General features: G+C 40.2%; 2 protein-coding genes across 6 annotated transcripts in view; one reads left to right on the top strand and one right to left on the bottom strand.

Moving 5' to 3' along the window:
- The first annotated feature begins 397 nt into the window (after positions 1 to 397).
- On the top strand, positions 398 to 14,789 carry LOC125231410 (brefeldin A-inhibited guanine nucleotide-exchange protein 3). 2 transcript variants are annotated; one of them, XM_048136857.1, is made up of 23 exons: positions 398 to 562; positions 1,432 to 1,565; positions 2,144 to 2,263; positions 2,900 to 3,077; positions 3,483 to 3,612; positions 4,595 to 4,774; positions 5,571 to 5,669; positions 5,975 to 6,199; positions 6,497 to 6,733; positions 6,928 to 6,980; positions 7,076 to 7,247; positions 7,346 to 7,628; positions 7,786 to 7,957; positions 8,110 to 8,233; positions 8,872 to 9,049; positions 9,319 to 9,460; positions 9,848 to 10,058; positions 10,393 to 10,486; positions 10,659 to 10,811; positions 10,984 to 11,187; positions 11,327 to 11,500; positions 11,628 to 14,216; positions 14,489 to 14,789. In XM_048136857.1, exons 1-23 carry the CDS (start codon positions 478 to 480, stop codon positions 14,699 to 14,701), a joined length of 6,150 nt encoding a protein of 2,049 aa, XP_047992814.1. In that variant the 5' UTR covers positions 398 to 477; the 3' UTR covers positions 14,702 to 14,789. The 2 variants fall into 2 exon arrangements, with proteins under 2 accessions (XP_047992814.1, XP_047992815.1); XM_048136858.1 differs by lacking the exons at positions 398 to 562; positions 1,432 to 1,565 and having other exon boundaries at positions 2,156 to 2,263; positions 2,890 to 3,077.
- An 88-nt stretch (positions 14,790 to 14,877) lies between these two features.
- The window catches only part of LOC125231458 (reversion-inducing cysteine-rich protein with Kazal motifs), a 66,391-nt gene continuing 62,616 nt past the window's right edge, over positions 14,878 to 18,652 (bottom strand). For all 4 annotated transcript variants that reach the window (XM_048136926.1, XM_048136925.1, XM_048136928.1 and 1 more), the window contains exons 12-18: positions 18,055 to 18,220; positions 17,614 to 17,766; positions 17,233 to 17,412; positions 16,909 to 17,083; positions 16,385 to 16,527; positions 16,036 to 16,175; positions 14,878 to 15,922 (exon numbers count right to left, since the gene is read on the bottom strand). In XM_048136926.1, coding sequence (XP_047992883.1) covers positions 15,287 to 15,922; positions 16,036 to 16,175; positions 16,385 to 16,527; positions 16,909 to 17,083; positions 17,233 to 17,412; positions 17,614 to 17,766; positions 18,055 to 18,220 — 1,593 coding nt within the window. In that variant the 3' untranslated portion in view covers positions 14,878 to 15,286. The remainder of the gene's footprint in view (positions 15,923 to 16,035; positions 16,176 to 16,384; positions 16,528 to 16,908; positions 17,084 to 17,232; positions 17,413 to 17,613; positions 17,767 to 18,054; positions 18,221 to 18,652) is intronic.

The following is an 18,652-nucleotide window of genomic DNA, read 5'->3' on the forward strand; positions in this document are numbered from 1 at the left end:
TAACAAATGGTTTTATTTATTTCTTTCTTTTATACATTGGTACTTGCTACTAGATTTATATAATATTTTGGATTTAAATGAACATATACAATTTTATAGCGTTCGTCATACAATTTTGTATCGATTTTAGTTATTATAACTTCAGAAATCATGTCCCCAAATTACGAAAGTATGTATCCTTTCAATTGAATTTTAACGTACTGTTATTTTATCTATTTATAGAATTACCTAATATGTAATGATTACCGAATGCACTATTAGTATTTGCACCAACAATGCTACCACCTGTTGATTCCACCATTCTCCATCGTAAGCATCTGAGTCGAGATATTGATTTTTCAACGGAGCATGCCCCGCCGTACGTCAACGATAAGCAACACCCACACAAAAGCGCGCCTGTAACGCACTTAACTAAAATATTACATTTTACTTACTAGTGACTGTGTTTGGATTAAAGTGTGATGCGTTTTGTGTAGTATGGAGGAATTGCTGCAGGATATCTTTAAAGAAGCCACCGGACCCAAGTTGAACGCGCTAAGAAAAGCTTGCCAGGATGCATTAGGTAAATAAAAGTTAACCAACTACACGTTAAACATCTTACTTATGATTATCACCAGAAAATATAATATGTAGATTGTATAAAAGCCAAATTTAGGTAGGGATGACCTTAGTGGAGAAGCGCAGTGTCTATACTTAGCATATTTTATGTGTAGGTACCTATGCGGTAGTTAACATATTGAGTAATGTTTACAGGAAAACTCACTCAAGCGGAGATCCTCATTAGTTTGTGACGTCATACATAATGGTGACGTCATTGTTTAAGCAGACTATTGAAATGATAATGAAAATATTTTGCATGAACATACAAATCAGCCATATTGTAGGTATAACTGTGTCTTAAGTGCAAATAATAACCAAAGCTTTGTCGTTATACAGATCATACATATCTTAGACACCATAAAATATATTTAACATGTAAAATAAAGAAAGAATAAAATAAGTATAATTGCTTATGTAGAAGAGTCTGTGCTGTGCCGGAAGACATGTCATGTTTGACAGCATTTATGATCAAGAACTAAAGATGTACCGTGGCAGTTAAGAGGGGTTTTGAATCGGGCATATCCTGTCCACATCGAACCTAGAGCAAATTTTTGACTTTAGTTCAATTCAGGCCGATATCCAGGTTGCATGGATACCTGTCAATTTTAAATATTAAACTTATAATAAAACTAGCTTTTGTCCGCGGCTTTTCTCGCGTTAGAAAGAGACAAAAAGTAGCCTATGTCACTCTCCATCTCTTCAACTATCTCCACCTAAAAAATCATGTCGATTTGTCGCTCCGTTTTGCCGTGAAAGACGTACAAACAAACAGAAACACTTTTCCATTTATAATATTAGTATGGATGAATAATGAGTTTCAATTGTTTACAGAAGCGTTATGTATACAAGAAAGCAGCGGGCGGCGCGCCTCCTACGAGCTGCGACGAGTGTGCCTGCTGCCTTTACAAGTCGCGCTCGAGAGCAAGAGACCCCGGCTTGTGGCGCTCGCTCTACAAGGCTTCCACGTAAGTACATCAACATCATAGCCATCATCGTCCTCCTTGCGTTATCTCGGCATTTGGCACGACTCATGGCAGCCTGGGTCCGATTTGACAACGAATTCGAAGATTTGGCGTAGGCACTTTCACGAAAGCGACTGCGATCAGATCTTTCAATCCGAAGGGTAACTAGGCCTTATTGGAATTGGGATTCCTCACGATGTTTTCTTCACCGAAAAGCGACTGACAAATATCAAATTACATTTCGCACATAAGTTCTGAAAAACTCATTGGTACGAGCCGGGATTCGAACCCACAACCTCCAGATCGAAATTCGCACGCTCTTACCGCTAGGCCACCATCTAGGTATATCTCTCTCTACGATGCGATTTGGAACATAGGCGATTGTGGCGTTGTTGGCTACGTATTTAGGTCTCGGAAGCAAATAGGCGCTCGCTTGTCACGCTTTATACTTACATACAGGATTTACACAAATGCCAATGCATTTTCGCTGTTACTAACCAGACTTTTGAAGACTGGAACTTCAAAGTACTACTTAAAATGATTCTCCATCACAGCAACTAAATATTAATTTGTCTCATCAGAAAATACTCCGCGACGACCGGTTCCACCGCGGAATCGAGCCGGAAGACGACTCACTATGGATGCCTTCCCAGCTGCTATGTGCCACTGCTTCAGTGATGTACCACTTGCCGGATACCCAGGTACCTAAACACGAGACACGTTTTATGATTCAAAATATTATTACCATTACGGAAAATAATTTTCTTAGAGTCATCGTTCACCAAAAGACCACTTTTATTTGAATCTGTAAGGGACACTTGCACCAACAAAAATTGAGAGTTAGCCCGAGGGTTAACCAACCATTTTATATGGATTTTGACAGTTGACAGCCCACAAACCCTGAGTTAAGTGGTTGGTGCATGTGGGCCTAATACTTATATTATTAATATTTTTAATCCATTCGGGGAAAGACTCTGCACTAGTATCTAGATTCAAAATTTAATGGTTTATTCATCGTAAACACGTAATTATCTACATAAGTATTTTATAATATCAAAGATAAGATGAATATTCTTGAAAATGATAATGGAAGAGGATTTCAAAGGAAAAAATCAAAGATCGGTGTAAATATATGGGATATCGGTCCGACATCCGATATCGGATAATGTGAAACTTAGGTTCAACATCTAGCCCAATGGCTGCTGGTCGAGGCAATGGTTGCGCAAATATATGCTATTAAAAGTTGCTAATGTCGGATGGCCTTAAGTGTTACGATACGACGTCCAATCACTTGAGATCATCACAAAACGCTTATTACTGACATGAGGTTGTTGCAGGTCCAAATATTCCGCATGTACCTGTCCCTGGCCTTATCTCCCCGGCGGACGCTGAACGGAAGGTTGTGCGTGTGGGCATGCGGGCGCTGCGCTGAGGCGGCGGGCGCGGCGCCGCATGTGGCTGCTGCCGCGAGGGCTGCGGCTGCGCAAGCGTTGAGGGCTTACTGCGCACAGCTCGGTAAGCAGATTCCTGTCTCTCGCTAAATGGGTGGATATGTGGGGCGGCGTTCTTACTGTGGGCGGTATACGTGAGGGTAGGCATTTTACTTTCTTGTTCTACCTCCTCGGTGCACGCCGAACGACTGTGCATGTGGGAATGAAGGCGATGCTCCGAATCGGCGGACGCTGCGCTGCATGTTGCTGCGACGGGACCTACCTATAACAGTATAAGCCTCGAGGGCTTACTGCGGTTAGATAGATGAGAACCCATTTCTCTCTCCCTATTTTTCTTTCTGCTGCCTCGCAACCGTTGAGCGCTCACTGCGCACAGCTTTATAACTAAACTCCCACATATCTGACTCTGTCTCGAAGCACTTCCTTCCTCATAAACTTGTACTTATGTAAATCATGTTTCTGATTTTAGATGAAGAATGCCAAGAGCTGCTGTCAGATGGGTCTCCCTTAGGCCGTAATCACATCGTGGCTGTTGGCTGCTACAGTGAAGTGATACCGGTTATACAGTACCTTTGCGGTCGACTTTCTGAGACGCAGTTGTAAGTTCCAACATGAATTGTAGGCATAGCTGGGCATTAACTAGTTAATCCGTTAATCGTTAATTAACGAAGTTAACATTTCGATTAACGGATTAACTTTTAAGTTAACTTGAAAAAATGTTAACGGACTCGTTAACTTCCGTTAAAGTTCTCCGAGTCCGTTAATCGTTAATCTAGTTGGGCACAGGCGCCATCTGCGTTGCGAAAAACACGTTCTGAACGCTACTATAAAAGCCCGAAGTACGGCAAATCCTATGATTTGCCGGTAAATCCTAGGTTTTACCGATGTCGATTGCTAAAAGTCCGAAATATTACCTAAAAAAAGTATTCTTCACGTGGATTTGCTTTTACTAACTTTGATTCGGTGAATCCTAAGCTTTACCATGGCGACTGTTGTAGTGATAGGGCAGCAAATCGAGCCTTATTTACGACCACATTCGCTTCCCTAGCCTCTACCGCCCAAAGTGCCACAACAGTCACCGCCAGCATCTCTCCTGACACAGCTCTTGGCAGTAGCTCAGGCGATCACTGCCTTCCACGTGCAGCCTAGAGTTCAATAGGCTAGCTGTACTTCGGCCTTTTACAGAAATATAATACGTTATAGTGGATACTGATGCAACTAAATATTTAAAGAAAAGTAATTTTTTTTCACGTGTTAACGGATTAACGATTAACTTTAACTTACGTTAAATTTGTCGAAATGTATCGCTTTAACGATTAACGAAGTTAACTTTTTTAGTAACGGATTAGCGATTAACGAAGTTAACTATTTGATTAACGGTGCCCAGCTATGATTGTAGGTATAATTATCAAAACCTTTCCAAGAACTGCTTTTAAATGTTCTCTACAGATTCGTAGACCATTCGACATGTCTGGTTTCCAAATTCATCAATTAATAACGTCGTCGGGAAGATTTAAATACATATTCAAAAGCCCAAAAGATATCCAATAACTGCTATCTAATAATTATCATTGTTTTCAGGATACCAAAACAAAACCCAGTGGCTCTCTTCTTCCTGGACTGCTTGTTGACGCTAATGTCAAGTTTGTCCGAGAGAGTTAGTGGTAACTCTCATTTCATGACATTTCTCTGGCAGAAGTTCTGCCCCTCGCTTATATCGTTCCTCGGAACTCCGAGAGTCGATAAGAATATTAAATCCAGGTAAGAAATCCTTTATGAAATCTAATCTTCTTCGACTAATAGATTTGAGAAAGTTAAGAGGGCCATTTTAGGCACTGTGACTAAGAATTGAGATTAGAAGATCTGTGTGTACGCAAAATATCACGACTTGTGTAGGAACGACTACCGAAATAAATGGGTAATTGGGTATCTTCAAAGCCAAGTCGTCACAAGCCTCAGTAACGACAGAGCAACAAAGAAAAGACACAATCTTCAAGGATTAACATGCTACATGCTACCTCCTGGTACTAGAGCCACACCGACATATTTATAACAATATTTATATTGATTGTATCTTAAAATTAATATTAAATTATTATATGTTTTTGCCATTTTATAAATATTTCTCTTTTTTATATTTATTTCCTACTCGTACTCCGATCTTGTGACTATATATATTATATTATTGCGAACACTACTCCAAAATGCCATTCTACCATTTCTTTATTTACACACAACTCCACATTCAGCACAATTTTCAAGCCAATCGGTTTTCGACTAACAGCTGTAAGGTGACAATATATCAAGGGTCTGCCTGAAAACCAGCGTTGTAGTTAGCATGCTGCAACATTATGCTGAGGCAAGCTCCTATTTAACGCACATGAATATTTTAATCTCACCTGTATAACTCATTTTCTTAGATGCTTAATCTAGATTTAAGTTTTTTTTACTTTATCAAATCCAAATGTAACACTTCATTGTTTGTAACATTTTCATGTGATGTTGAATAAAAGATTTCTATGTCTATGTCTATGTCTAAATATTTCTTGTATTTTAGGGAACATGAAGGTCACCTGGTTGATGATTCAGGCAGGGGTTCTGGAGCCCTCGTGTGTGCTCCAAGCTTCAATAGCAAACAAGCTAAAGCTATTTACAGGTATTATATCTATTAGTAGTTCAAAATTATGCATTGGCCCTTTATTATAATATACAGTACAGTACAGTCTTACATAAACAGTCTTGAAGTCCAACTTAACATACCCTAACACGATCCTACCAGCTGCGCCAAGTAGGGTATTTCAATGATACTCGAGTTCAAACTTCTAGACAGTTTATTTTTAATATATGGTTTATGCAGAATTCTCAACTTAACAAAAAATATTCTCATAATCTAAGAAACATAATAATTTTATGGGTGAAATCGTTGATTGATGAAACTGACACTTTGCTTTTTCTTCACAGTATAGCTAACCAGCTAATCCGCCTAGTGGGTTCCACGTCAAACCTCCGACCGGTCCTCGAAGCCTTATACCATCGGATGCTCCTCTACCCTCCCATATCGCACCGAGTGGAACCACTGCGAAGTACCAGGGAACTGCTACAAAATCCGAAGAGGTTGTGCCAGCTGGTGCTACTGAAGAAGGCTGAAATGGAACGACATAGTGATGATATGGCGATTTTACGACTGTGAGTAACTTACATTTGAACAGAATTATTCTAAAATAATTCTTTAAACAGCTAATTCCCAGTTAAACTTATCAAAGTTCTATCTGTGATCTCCGATACGACCAAAAAGCCGATCTACACAGAACTGAACCAATACTGACGTGACGGTTCGATACTTCAACACAAAGTATGATGATGACAATATCGTCTTCATCTAAAAAGTAATGATGTATTTTTTAAACAGATATTTTCAGTGTTTACAAAAATAATTTGATATATATTCAGTGTTTACAAAAATAAAGAAAACTTTTTTTCCAGGATAATGGATGGCATAGAAGAATGCGGCCGCAGCGGCAACCCCGAAGTGGTCGGTGCTGCCGTAGAATGTGTAGTCTCACTCCTCGACGCCTTAGAAAAGCTCTGCTCTGGCACCACCGAGTACCTATCACCAGAAGTCGCGGCTTTAATCTTAAAGACCTGGCCAAGGTTGCAAGATGCTGATTATAGTGGCCCGCTGACGTATCAGACTTTGGCAAGGTTGCCAAGTCCATATAGGTAAAGGAGTCAGAAAATGTTTAATCTTCCTTTGAAACGTTTGACCCATCAAGCCAAATGCAATTATCATAATTGAACCATTGTCCTTTTTGACAATTGGTGTTACGGGACCGGAGGGTTGACCGAATTTTATTTGAGAATATTCAAACTGTTGATGCGCAGTAAATGTTTATACAAGTGTGTTTATTGAACAGGGACGTGGTAGCAGTTCTTCAGAGTAATGAAGAAAAGGACCACGATTCCTCAGGTATGTTTCAACAACATATTCCTTTTGGAGTTAAAAGTATCCTAACTTTTGTGTAACTTTTTTTATTTTTATAAAATGTGCTCTACATTCCTCAGACACCTCTGGCCCCGAGAACATGAGTTCGGGAAGTGACGCCGAAGCAGACTCAGATGCTGACAACGTATTCCTACCCTCTCGAGCCAACCATCCCAACCCCGCCGCCGACACCGAAAGCGATTCACCCCACAAGAAAACGAAAACCATACCAAGGACGCTAAATCTTGGAAGGTAAGATAAGGCCACAAAATCCCCTTATCCCCTAGATTATCCCCTAGATTATTTTACTAGGCTCTACGATCTTACAACTGCATACAATATTCTTTCAGATATACCACCACTGAATGCAACGTGGACCTAGAGCGTCACAACGCAAGGCAATTCGTCAAAACCTTACAGAACTCCTTACTACCAAAACTCCTAAACTTGCGAACCTGTATCGAAGTGGACGAAGCCATGCAAGAGTTCGCTTCGAAGTGCTGCCAACATAACGCTGCGCAGCCACCAGCCACGTCTTGTATTATGAATGCTGATGGGGTTTATCTGGCTACTTATGCTGCTTTGCTTCTTACATTGCGGCAAAGGCGGACTGATTACTACAGGGAACCTAGCGTAAGTTGTCAGAATTGTATAGTTCAGTGAGATTTTCGGAACTACATTGATAACTATTTAGTTATGAGATTTAATGGTCCCTAATAATATTGAATAGGATATTTCACAAGGGAGGGGAATAGATTTTATAACGATAATAAGTAATTTATTTTTGTAGAAAATTCAAGTGTCCTTGACAGAAGATGAGTTCGTTGAAGAAGTTCAAGGCAGTGGAGTACTGGTCTACCTTTCAGCAACGTGGCTCAGAGAGCTGTATCAGCAGGTCCTGAATAACGACCTACTGAAGGACGTACCTAGCTCCGACCATCCACTAGTACATTTATTGTCAGGTAAGCAAGTAAAGCATAAAAGCGACGCAGTCAAATTGCTGGTCCGGAATTATTTTATGATATAAAGTGGATTGATAAATATTTTGTTTAGAAATAAAACAGTCGAATAAAACAGTTTCTTACTTAGGTGTAAATACGATTGCAATTTTCAGACCTCGGTGGTTTGGATCAGAATCCCGTGATGTCAGACTGGCAGAAGCTGAAAGAAGTATCTATGATGTACAACAACACTAACGATTCCACGCAACACCAGGCTAGTTTGCGATGGGCAAGAAGGTACCTATACTAAAAATTATTATGAGAATTAAAACTCAAAATAAATCGAGACTAGGTTCGATTATTTAGCCTCAAAATGTGGGAACCATATCCCCCCAGCAATTAGCGATACAACCATGATGTATAGTATTGATATATTGTATTTATTTATATATATTTTATTTATATATTTATGCATTTAGTTATTTATCTTTATATATGTATGTTTATGTATGTTAAATTTTTAGTCTATATTGTGCGATAAGTTTATTTCTTCGAATTTGCTGACACCTACTGACATAATGTAAATTTATCAATTTCCGCTATCTTAAGGTTGTCTGGAAGAAATCGCTCTTTAGCGATAAGACCACCTGTTGTTTACCTTTGTTCGTGTTGCTTCCTTGTTTTGTATTGTTGTATTTTATCAAGGTGTACAATAAAGAGTATTGTATTGTATTGTATTGTATTGTATTGTATTGTATAGTTTAAAGAGTTACGCGAATTGAAATATCAATTCTATATGCAATCTTGATCACACAAAATGCAGCTGATCGAAGTCAGAACACAAATACTTAAATGCATTTTTTACCACTAAGTAACTTTAAATTTTTTGCATTCCTATCAGTTACTACCAAAATAAATCTTATTTTTTCTCACAGAATTTTAACATGCATCTGGGACTCCATGGTGACAGTTCTGAGCGTGCCTTTAACCGGCTATAGGAATAGGAAGCAGAAACTGAACGTGATCATATCCAAGAAGATCAACACCTTCGGCAAGAGGAAGAGGATCGCGTGGGAGGGACTTACCATACAATGTCTGGAGGGATTGCACAAGGTATGTTCAACATCAAGCACACTTGTATATTTTAAGGAACATTAAAATTTACGGCCATCACCCATTATTATCCGTTCAACAAGTACGAAAATACTTTATTGTAAAAGTCAATTTTGTACCCTCTTACAAACTTCTCTACATTGTACTTATCTTCTTCTAGCAAACTTAAATTTCGTATACCTAATCGTATCATCGATAACACCCATATAGTAGAAGTTTTTGTTTCCTTTAGGTTGTTATGCAATTAATTCCTCCATGTTCATTTTCAGGCCGCAAGAGTGAGCAATACATTGAAGCTTCAAAACCGTTGCAGTAGCATATTGGCGCTCTTGGCAAACTCGGCAATATCACAGCCTCCGAATGGGAAAATCCTCTCCACGCACGCTTTGTCGTTGGATATTTTAATCACAGGTACGGTTTGGGAACAGTTCATGTAAAATAATGTGTAACTTTTTGCGCTTTATATGGGAACACGATGACATCAAAGTTATTCAAAAGATCATACCTAAATTATTGTAAGGTGAGCCCGTTCGACCTGAATTGTATTGTCGCGAGTCCCACGTTGGGCGTCATTTAAAGATATTACTGGCAAAATAGGGCTTATGGGGAATTCAATAAAGTACATTACAGTATTTGTGTTAATAATAATATTATGAATATTTCGGTATGATGCTGGTGTCTTCTGGCTCTGATATTTCAGATTGCAGTAGGTAATTTGTGTCGTAATAGGTATTTGCGGATTGAAACCTAAAGGTTTGCCGTGGGTGCCATAATTTATATTTATTTTTGTTTACCCAGGTGGCCTGGAGCTAGGTTCAAAAGCCCCAGAATGCTGGGAACACATATTCGCGGCATGCCAGTATGTGTCCAGCTTCGAGCACTCCCTATTCGGACAGCAGGGGAATAACGCGACTCCTATAGTGGCCATGCAGACTGGCAGGAATAAAACGGTGTCGATATTGCAAGCTGATGCCAAACTGGGGTTAGATAGCCGGGATGATGAGACTTGGTAAGGAATTACTTATTTGTTGCTCTTGCTTGCCTTTGGGCATCTCGTAGGTGCATAGAGAGCCTACACAAGATCATTCCACGCCTTTCTATCTTGAGACACCGCCTCGCCTTGGCCTTGTTCCAGCTTAGTCCAAATTCTTGCGTCTAGAAGATTTCCTCTAGACGCAAGAATTTGGACTAAGCTAGATTAGGTAACTTTTAATGACGTTTTTTTTACAGTCTGTTATATGATTATTTACTATCATAATTTCAAATGTCATGAGAATATCGCAAATTAACCGTTTGATTGAAAAGAAGAAACTTTCTATTGATTTTACCTACTTTACTTTCAGTGTGGATGTATTTAATTACCTTCAACCGATGATGGAGAACAATTTGAACAACGATATGTCTGTCGCTAAGATAGTCGAAACTTGTCGCCAAGAGGTGAGTTAGTTATTATATTTGTTCGAAGAATATAAATATGAAACAAACAACACTTCCTTAAAGTGGTTCCAAATAGCAAGTAACATATCAGTATCGTCTTTTTTTAAATAATTATGAACTTACAAGCATTTTATCTTTTATTGTTTAAAAAATATTTTGTTATTTATCTTAGGGAGGGAACGTGATATCAGGCGCGGGTGCTGCTCGCGTATGCTGCGCATTATCTGCTGCAGGCGACGCTCTATTTACTCGTCTTGCTGCCACCACGACCCTGCCTACTCTAAAAGCTGCGCTGCAAAGGCTTGTTGCACATCATCATAGGCTGGTAAGACTATGTGTGTTTTTCAAATTGGTGCCGTGACCAGGATTCCTACTATCATTATTTTAAAACAAATATTTTTATACTTCCTCCTCGCTGTGTTAAAAAATATTTAAAGCTTGGTTTTTTGCAATGAGATTCATTTCTGGCTTTTGTCAAAACAGTATTTTTTTTCCAGTTATTCTCGTCTTGGGATCAAGACGTGGCTAATAATAACCTTCCCTGGTGGCGTCGTGGCAAACATTCCGGGTCAAGCAGTGGTGGTGAAGCGGCCAGAGCTTTGTGTCGAGCTGGAGACGTTGCCCTGAGATGCCTCAGAGCCGCTAGGCCGTTGGCTCATAGGATGTCCATCTGGACTGTGGTTGGACCACATTTCATGCAGGTGAACTATATATACTTACATATTTATAATTACCCTATTTCTCGTTTGTAACCTAAAAAATAAAAGCCCAATCACTCTGCTGCCTGCAGTGTATGTGTAAAAAGTTGAACCTAAACAAGTTTCAACTGTTGTGTTTTAGGCGGCTTGTCACAAAGACATCCAAATCTCGAGCCTCGCTATCCAGTGCCTCCACGATTGCGCCACAGCGCTCCTAAATCAGCAGGTGGAACTTCCGCACTTCCATTTCAATGAAGCGTTACTGAAGCCTTTCGAGAACCTTCTATGTTTAGAGTTGTGCGATAATGATATTCAGGTAACTTGTTAATCCATTTTTGATTTTCCTTCATGTTTGGCACGCAGACTTGCTGAGATGACAAATTGGCAAGAAAATGTTTGCTAATTAGGTCCGCTTTGTTAACATGTTTTATTTTCATTTTCAGGAGCAAATAATATCTTGCATCTGTGAATTCGTGGAGACTAACCGAATGGAGATAAGATCCGGATGGCGACCACTCTTCAACACGCTCCGTGCTGCTAACAACTCTAACCAGTACTCCGCCATTCTGGAGATATTCAAAGTGTTCCTCAACACAGACAACACTTTAGTCTTCGCTAACGCGGCCTTAGACTGCATCCTCTGCCTTCTCAGTCATATAAAGGGCCTCCACTATGATGAAACTCAAGCTACTGAAGCTAAGCCAAAGAAAGCTACAAGCCCAACCCAACCTAAGCCGAGCTTAAGCTTGAAATTTTCCAAGAACAGCAAATTCATACCCCTAAGTGAAGAAAAAACGGAAAAGGTCATAGTTGATATGTGCAAAGAAGCTTTATATCATTTAGAAAGCTGCGCCGACATCTTGACTATGATGTACAATATGCCAAAGTGTCCGATTTTCAACACAGGCAACAGAATAAAAGGAGATATGCCTTTAGCTGTTGTGGATCCCATAATTCCTAGCAACTCTCTTGATATAACCAAATACGTGTCAAACGAACATTGCACAGAAGATTTAATTTCCTACAGAAAATTATCTACAAGTCTTTCTCCTGCAAACACTACTAACAACTGCCTGTTGAAACTCGATAGGCCTAGTAATATTTTGAAGGTTTGGTATGTTCTGATTGAAGGCTTAATATCGGCCACTGTCGTGTGCTCAAAGAAAAACCAACCAGCGGCTATGGAGACCCTCTTCAAGCTATTAAGAAACACAATAGATGTCCCTGGAACGCATTTTGGTTTACATTGTATTAACCACTTGCTCCTACCTACGGTGCAGAATTGGCTTCGGCAAATCGCCATTACTAACACCCACTGGGACAGTGTAATGCCAAATTTTAAGCAGTGTTGTGGCATGACTACAGACACCATAGTTGTATACTTGCATCATTTACAACAAATAAACGTAGAACGTTCGACAGACGGTAGCTCTGATGATGAAATTGAGATGGTCGAAAGCAGAGAGGCCACATTTGCCCTGAAGCAAATTTTACTCATTTTAGTTGAATGCATTGCGCAACCTCAAGAACCAATCGCCAGATTAGGAGCATCATGTATAAGGCATATTATTCTAACATCGGGCCACCTGCTTACCGATAATCAATGGGAAATCGTGTGCACGAGTCTTCACAGAGCTTGCAACGTTTGCTTGACGCCTTTGAAACAACTAACACACGCGTTTCAGGAGAACTCTAACAGCTTTTATGGAGATTTGGCCATGGTGAAAGTGGCTGCAAGACGAGACTGCTCTGTGAACGACAATGTCAGATTACACGCGATGGCCCAACAAGTGTTCCTCAACGAGCAGCTAAGGGCAGATGGTCATACAAAACTAACCCCTAAGAATTCTTCTAACAACTTGATGCTCATCGATGACAGGAGCTACATTTTTTTGATCTACCTTCAAGAGTCCACGAACTCTCAAAATCCTGAGCTATACACAGTTAGGATTCCTCATAGAGGCCTGGTTGTGGGCTTATTGGCTCATCAAATTTTAGTCCAAATTATTGCTACGGTGCTGATCCAGGCTTCCTCTGACGTGTTTCACGGAATAAACAGTATCCTACTAGAAAGTTTTAAAGCAGGTTCGAATATCTGCAATTACAGGTTCTTCCTAAATAATGACAACGTGGACTTGTTACTAAAAAGCTTAGAGCTATCCTACATAAGGGCGATGCAGTTTGACTCTCGACCCGGATTAAAGTTCCTTGTACAGAAAGTATCAAACCTCGACTATGCTGCCAACCTTTACAAGCAGACAACATCATCTTGGCTCATAAAAATCATAGCCTTAACGGATATATTTTTTACTGGAGTACATTTATTTAAATTAAAGCCTACAGATATACCTATAATACTACATAATTACACGACGACGTTAAATCTTACTTTGGAATACGATCGATTCATAATTAAAATATTTGATCTTAAAGCCACCTGGGAATTACTGTGCAATAATTACGTGAAGCATTTGATAAACGTCTTCGATGAGCCCGATGTAAAAGACAGAGCATCGTGTAGTTCAGTTGATACAGATTCATCAAATCACTACGATGACGGTTATGCACAAACCACAACTGAAACTTCTGACACAACAAAACAAGATGACTCAAATATTACATCAGAGAGTGAACATCCTGATCAAAGTATAGAAAAGCCAAAACCATTTACATTCGCAGATTTTAAGGCAAACAGTACTGTTACCAAATCTGATAATACTTACAGTGATGAAACCACTGAATTTACTAGTGAGACTGTTAATGAATCTGACACTGATATAGATAGGACCTCAGAAAAATCTGATTCTGATAAGGTAGTAACTAAGAAAGTAAGAATAATGGAAAGTGACAGCAGTCCTGTGAAAGAAAAGAAAGTCAGCGTATCTGAAGTAAGCCATTTAGCAGCGCGCAAGGTGAACATTACGATATGTGATGGGCCAACGTACGAAAAGAACAAAACTGTGGAGCCGATCATCCCACCGCAGCCCGTGCCACCAGAAATTGAACAACAACGAGCTTTGAGCATTAGCAAGGTACAATAATTTTAGCTAATTAATAAAGCCACCTGTTTACCACCTACATAATTTAATAAATAAAAACAGTTTGTCCCACGTTGGGCGCCAAATATTCCGAAAATATGCGAAACAGTTGTAATTTTGGAATATTTTGTGCCAAGGCTAAGGCTGGTGTTAGTAGTCGGCATAAAAACTGATTTTATTACTCATTTTATTTTACTTACGGAAAAAATAATGTTATATGGTTCCACGTTGGGCGCCAGTTTATATAGTTTCCTTTTGTTCTGCAGGACACGGAGGTGCAACGGCACTGTTTCCAGAACATCCTAATAGCATACCTGGAGCTGATCCTCACGTTTCCCCTAGAGAGGTTCCAGCTCATCAACCCTGTGCTGCAGGACGGCTTCGCGCAGCTCGCCAAAACAGTCACCGACCCTCAGCTACTCGAAAGAATCAATATATTTTTCGATAAAAGAGACTTGACCGAATTTAATTATAAGTGATCAATTATTGTGATAGTATAAATTCACATTTTAAACGTATATTCCTCGATTATTCTGTGTTATGTGAAAATAAAGAAATATTAAAGAATTTTGTGATTTAGTCCTAGATTAAACCGGGTTCAATATCTTGTCACTGTCAGAGTTTTTTTAGGTAAATGATAGAACTGAACTTGATATTTCTAAATATTCATTTAATTTTCTTTTGAGCTTCAGAGGATAATATTTCTCTTAATTCTAAAGTTAATATCTTTAATAAATTGGTTATATAAATTGCAGATTTTTGGTTGGGTGACTACGTCATAATAAAATTGTCTTTCATGTAAAATGCTATATCAGTCTATTGGAATATTACTTATGTACAATCAACATAACAAAATGGCACCACGAACTCACTAATCACAATAAGGCATAATCTATAAAATGTGCCGTAAAATACAAAATTGATCAAAATAGGATCGCCTATTTGTTGACAATTTATCATACAGGTAATCTCATAATGGCACTAATATTTGGTGTGTTCAATCTCTTATTTACAATTAAAGTTTCGTACATATTTACAATAACAACAATTTCTCTTTTTCAGTTTTATCTTAAAACGAATATACTAATAGAAGAAATCATAACAGCTAACAGAGATACACTTACACTAGATGCACCTTTGGTAGGATACGTATGAACAGTTAACGCATACGACAACGCACTTAAACCTAGATCACTTGAAATAATCGGGCTCTCTCGATTTATAAGTTCAGCCAATTTCTCAGCTTCTAAGACACATACGCGCAACTGAAGATTAGTTGGATTTTCTAATATAGTTTCAACGGTTACAAATATTTCCGTTTCTATAGTCAAGTAACCTCTCAAAGCGCATTCAGCTATTTTGACTTGTCTTTCCAAAGCGCTTAGCACATTCTTTAAATTTATCACAGAGGACGATATGTTAGTGCCGTATAAGGCTCTATCAATTTGCTTTTTGGAATAAAGGATTCTTAGAGCTCCTCCGCATTTAGGGCAGCAAGCGCCAGGAGGCGTGAAGCCCAGGCAATTGAGTTGTATCAAAGGTGGACAGATTATTCTGTCGACCTCGCACTTAGGCTCCATGAGGTCGGATATAGGCCCTACAGCGAGACACGGGCCGCGGTAGTCGACACTGACGTACTCTGCCCACGCAGCACACTCCGAGATGTATGTGATGCCATTTGCCCCGCAAACATGACCAACCTGCAACACAATACAGTCAATACAGATATCTGGAACTACTTTCTATCACATTTCATAAATCCTATTTTTCAATGTACTCAACATTTCTTTAAGAAAATGAATAATTTCTTTACCTTTGAGCACCGTTCCAGGCATTGTCCCCAGTACGCGAACATGTTTCCACTGAGGACGAGCTGGCACGGGTTGTCGTGTGTGTGGCCATCAGTGTCACACACCGGCATAGGAGGCTGGGCGTTGCAGTGACTTGTATTTACTGTGGATAAAAAACAATGTTTAAAATAAATTATTTTAAATGAGCTTTAAAAAGAAATTTTAAGAAGAATAAACGTTCTAACGCAGAAATGTTGCGGACAGTTATGAAGCCGGGAAAGGCAACGTAGCGCGCTTGCGTACCTTAAGCGGATCCTGAACTCAACAGCCCGAACTACACTGGACATTGCAGTCATAGTAACAAGGTCTTACCACATATATGTTGCGGACAGTTAGCCTGTAGCCGCGACAGACACACGTTGCGCGCGGGCAAGCACGTGCGGCGTCCGCAGCTCGCGCCCGCACACGCAGACCGGATTCCAAATTCGATCTCTGCATCCGTTGCACCCGCACATCTGTTATTGAAGTTAAAATATGATTTAGCTTAGACAGTAAGTGCGTTTTCAATTTATCCGATCCGATATCGAATGTTGGAAGGATTTCAAAGGCAAAAATTAAAGATGGCGATGGGGGCTGTATGGGATATCGGTCCTACATCCGATATTGGATCGGATAATGTGAAAACGCACTAAGACAAGTACCATTCAACAATTAGTTATTGTATAGGAAGCTTTATAGTTCTCTCTCTGCCTTAATTCAGACCCTGACAACCCATTTACTTGTGGTTTCCGATCCAATAGCAAGGCGGCACGATCGCACATGTTGTCCACGTATAATTAGAACAATTTGATGACTGGCAACTGCCAGTGCGGATAACTATCCGTCGTCTAACTTACTTGGCGAGGCAAGCGTTCGGGTACCGCCGTCCAGGGGCGGCGACGGGCAGATGGTGCGGTGGACAGTTGCAGGGCAGCCCGGTCAGCAAGGCTGCGCGGCCGCAGGCACGTCGTGCGCACACGCGCTCACCCAACACGCAAGCGCATGCGTTGCACTCCATGTAGTATTTTTCACCTGGAAATAAGTAACGTTAGTAGAAGGTTCAATTATTTTGCACCTCCAATAGCCAACATAAACGTGCCACGAACGAAGCAGCACGCTCTGCTGAAAGAATCACATCGATAACATTCATCTATGAAAGCCAAGCAACTTTTTGAACTTACCATGCGTGATAACCTTCTCATGAAGTCTGCAATTATCCAACGCTACGCAGGGTAAAGGTTGGCAATGCCCCAAACCCTTGGCAGTGCAGTGGCATATCTTGAAGCAAGCCTTCCCCGATGGGCTGGTCATGGGTACTCGAGCCCAGGACCCGATTGGAACTATTATTGGACTGCCGTCACCTATAATATTGACAACAAAATGGTTCAGATTCTTGGTACAAATAAATATGTTACCAATCCGATATTAAAAATTGTATTCTATGAACTATTTCTTTAGTTCTATTTCTGCAAATATGAGCATTTATTTGATGACGAGTGAATCTAAGAACCAATTCTAGATCAACCAAATCAGATTAAAATTCAAATAATTACAAAACTGACCCAATGGGCAACCTTCGACGCAAGTGTACCGAGAGCAAGAGCCGCCATGAAGGCAGTTCCTGTTCACCACGCACACTTGGGTCGCGTTACATGGCGACCCTGCGCACGGAGACGTCACGGCTTCGCGAGATGACAGCAGCGGTGGGTGTGTACCTGAAAAATATTCAGCGTTAGAATGACATTTATATGATTAAGGATTCATGGCCAAGGACATTGATTAGAACATAGTCGGATTCGGTGGCTCAAATTATACACGCTTTTATGCTTTTCTACATTTGGTTCCTGCTTGACCCTACTATTCCATTTGCTCGATTGCTGCATACTTACTGGGCATGTCGGCTCCTGATTGTTCTAGTTCTAGAAACAATGAGTGTTCTAGCAACAATATCTACTCATCAGGCATTAGAGTTTTGTTTCTAAAAAACTTTTTCCAAGACTTACTGGGTGACATGTAGTCCGTGAGCGACACGCAAGGCGCGGCTGGATCTGCCGGGGCAAGGCGCGCGCACAGTGCTGCGGCGTTGAGCGCGGGCGGCGCTCGCGACCACTCCACGCATGACGACACTAGGCGCGTGCAGTCTGCCGCGCATAGGAGGCTGGCATGCCCCTGCAATTAAAGTCGTTCAAGAAGATACAGATCTTACTGTTGAAATGGCTTCTCAGTAGTGTCATTTTTTAAGACCTGTGCGAGAATTTAACACCTTCAAATTGTGACAAGTTATATTCTGTATGTCACACAAAGAGTAGCAGAGTGAATGAATTGAAAGAACTGGTTTTATAACAAGATGGGCAGTACGAGTACTTGGTTATGCCCACAGAACACCCCACTAGAAGCCAAATGCAAGCGATATTGTTCGAGACGCAAATCACCAATCCTTGCGGGGTGAGGCGGGCGCGCACGGTGCTGCCATTGGTCGTTTCAAATAATGGCGCGCCTTTATGATTAGCAGTAGGGATGGGAATGGGACATGTCTATTATAGACAATGGTACCGGTACCAGTACTGTGGTGAATTTGTTTTGCAACAAATTATAATATTA

Source organism: Leguminivora glycinivorella, chromosome 11 (assembly GCF_023078275.1).
Source record: "Leguminivora glycinivorella isolate SPB_JAAS2020 chromosome 11, LegGlyc_1.1, whole genome shotgun sequence".
In the NCBI taxonomy this organism is placed as follows: domain Eukaryota; kingdom Metazoa; phylum Arthropoda; class Insecta; order Lepidoptera; family Tortricidae; genus Leguminivora; species Leguminivora glycinivorella.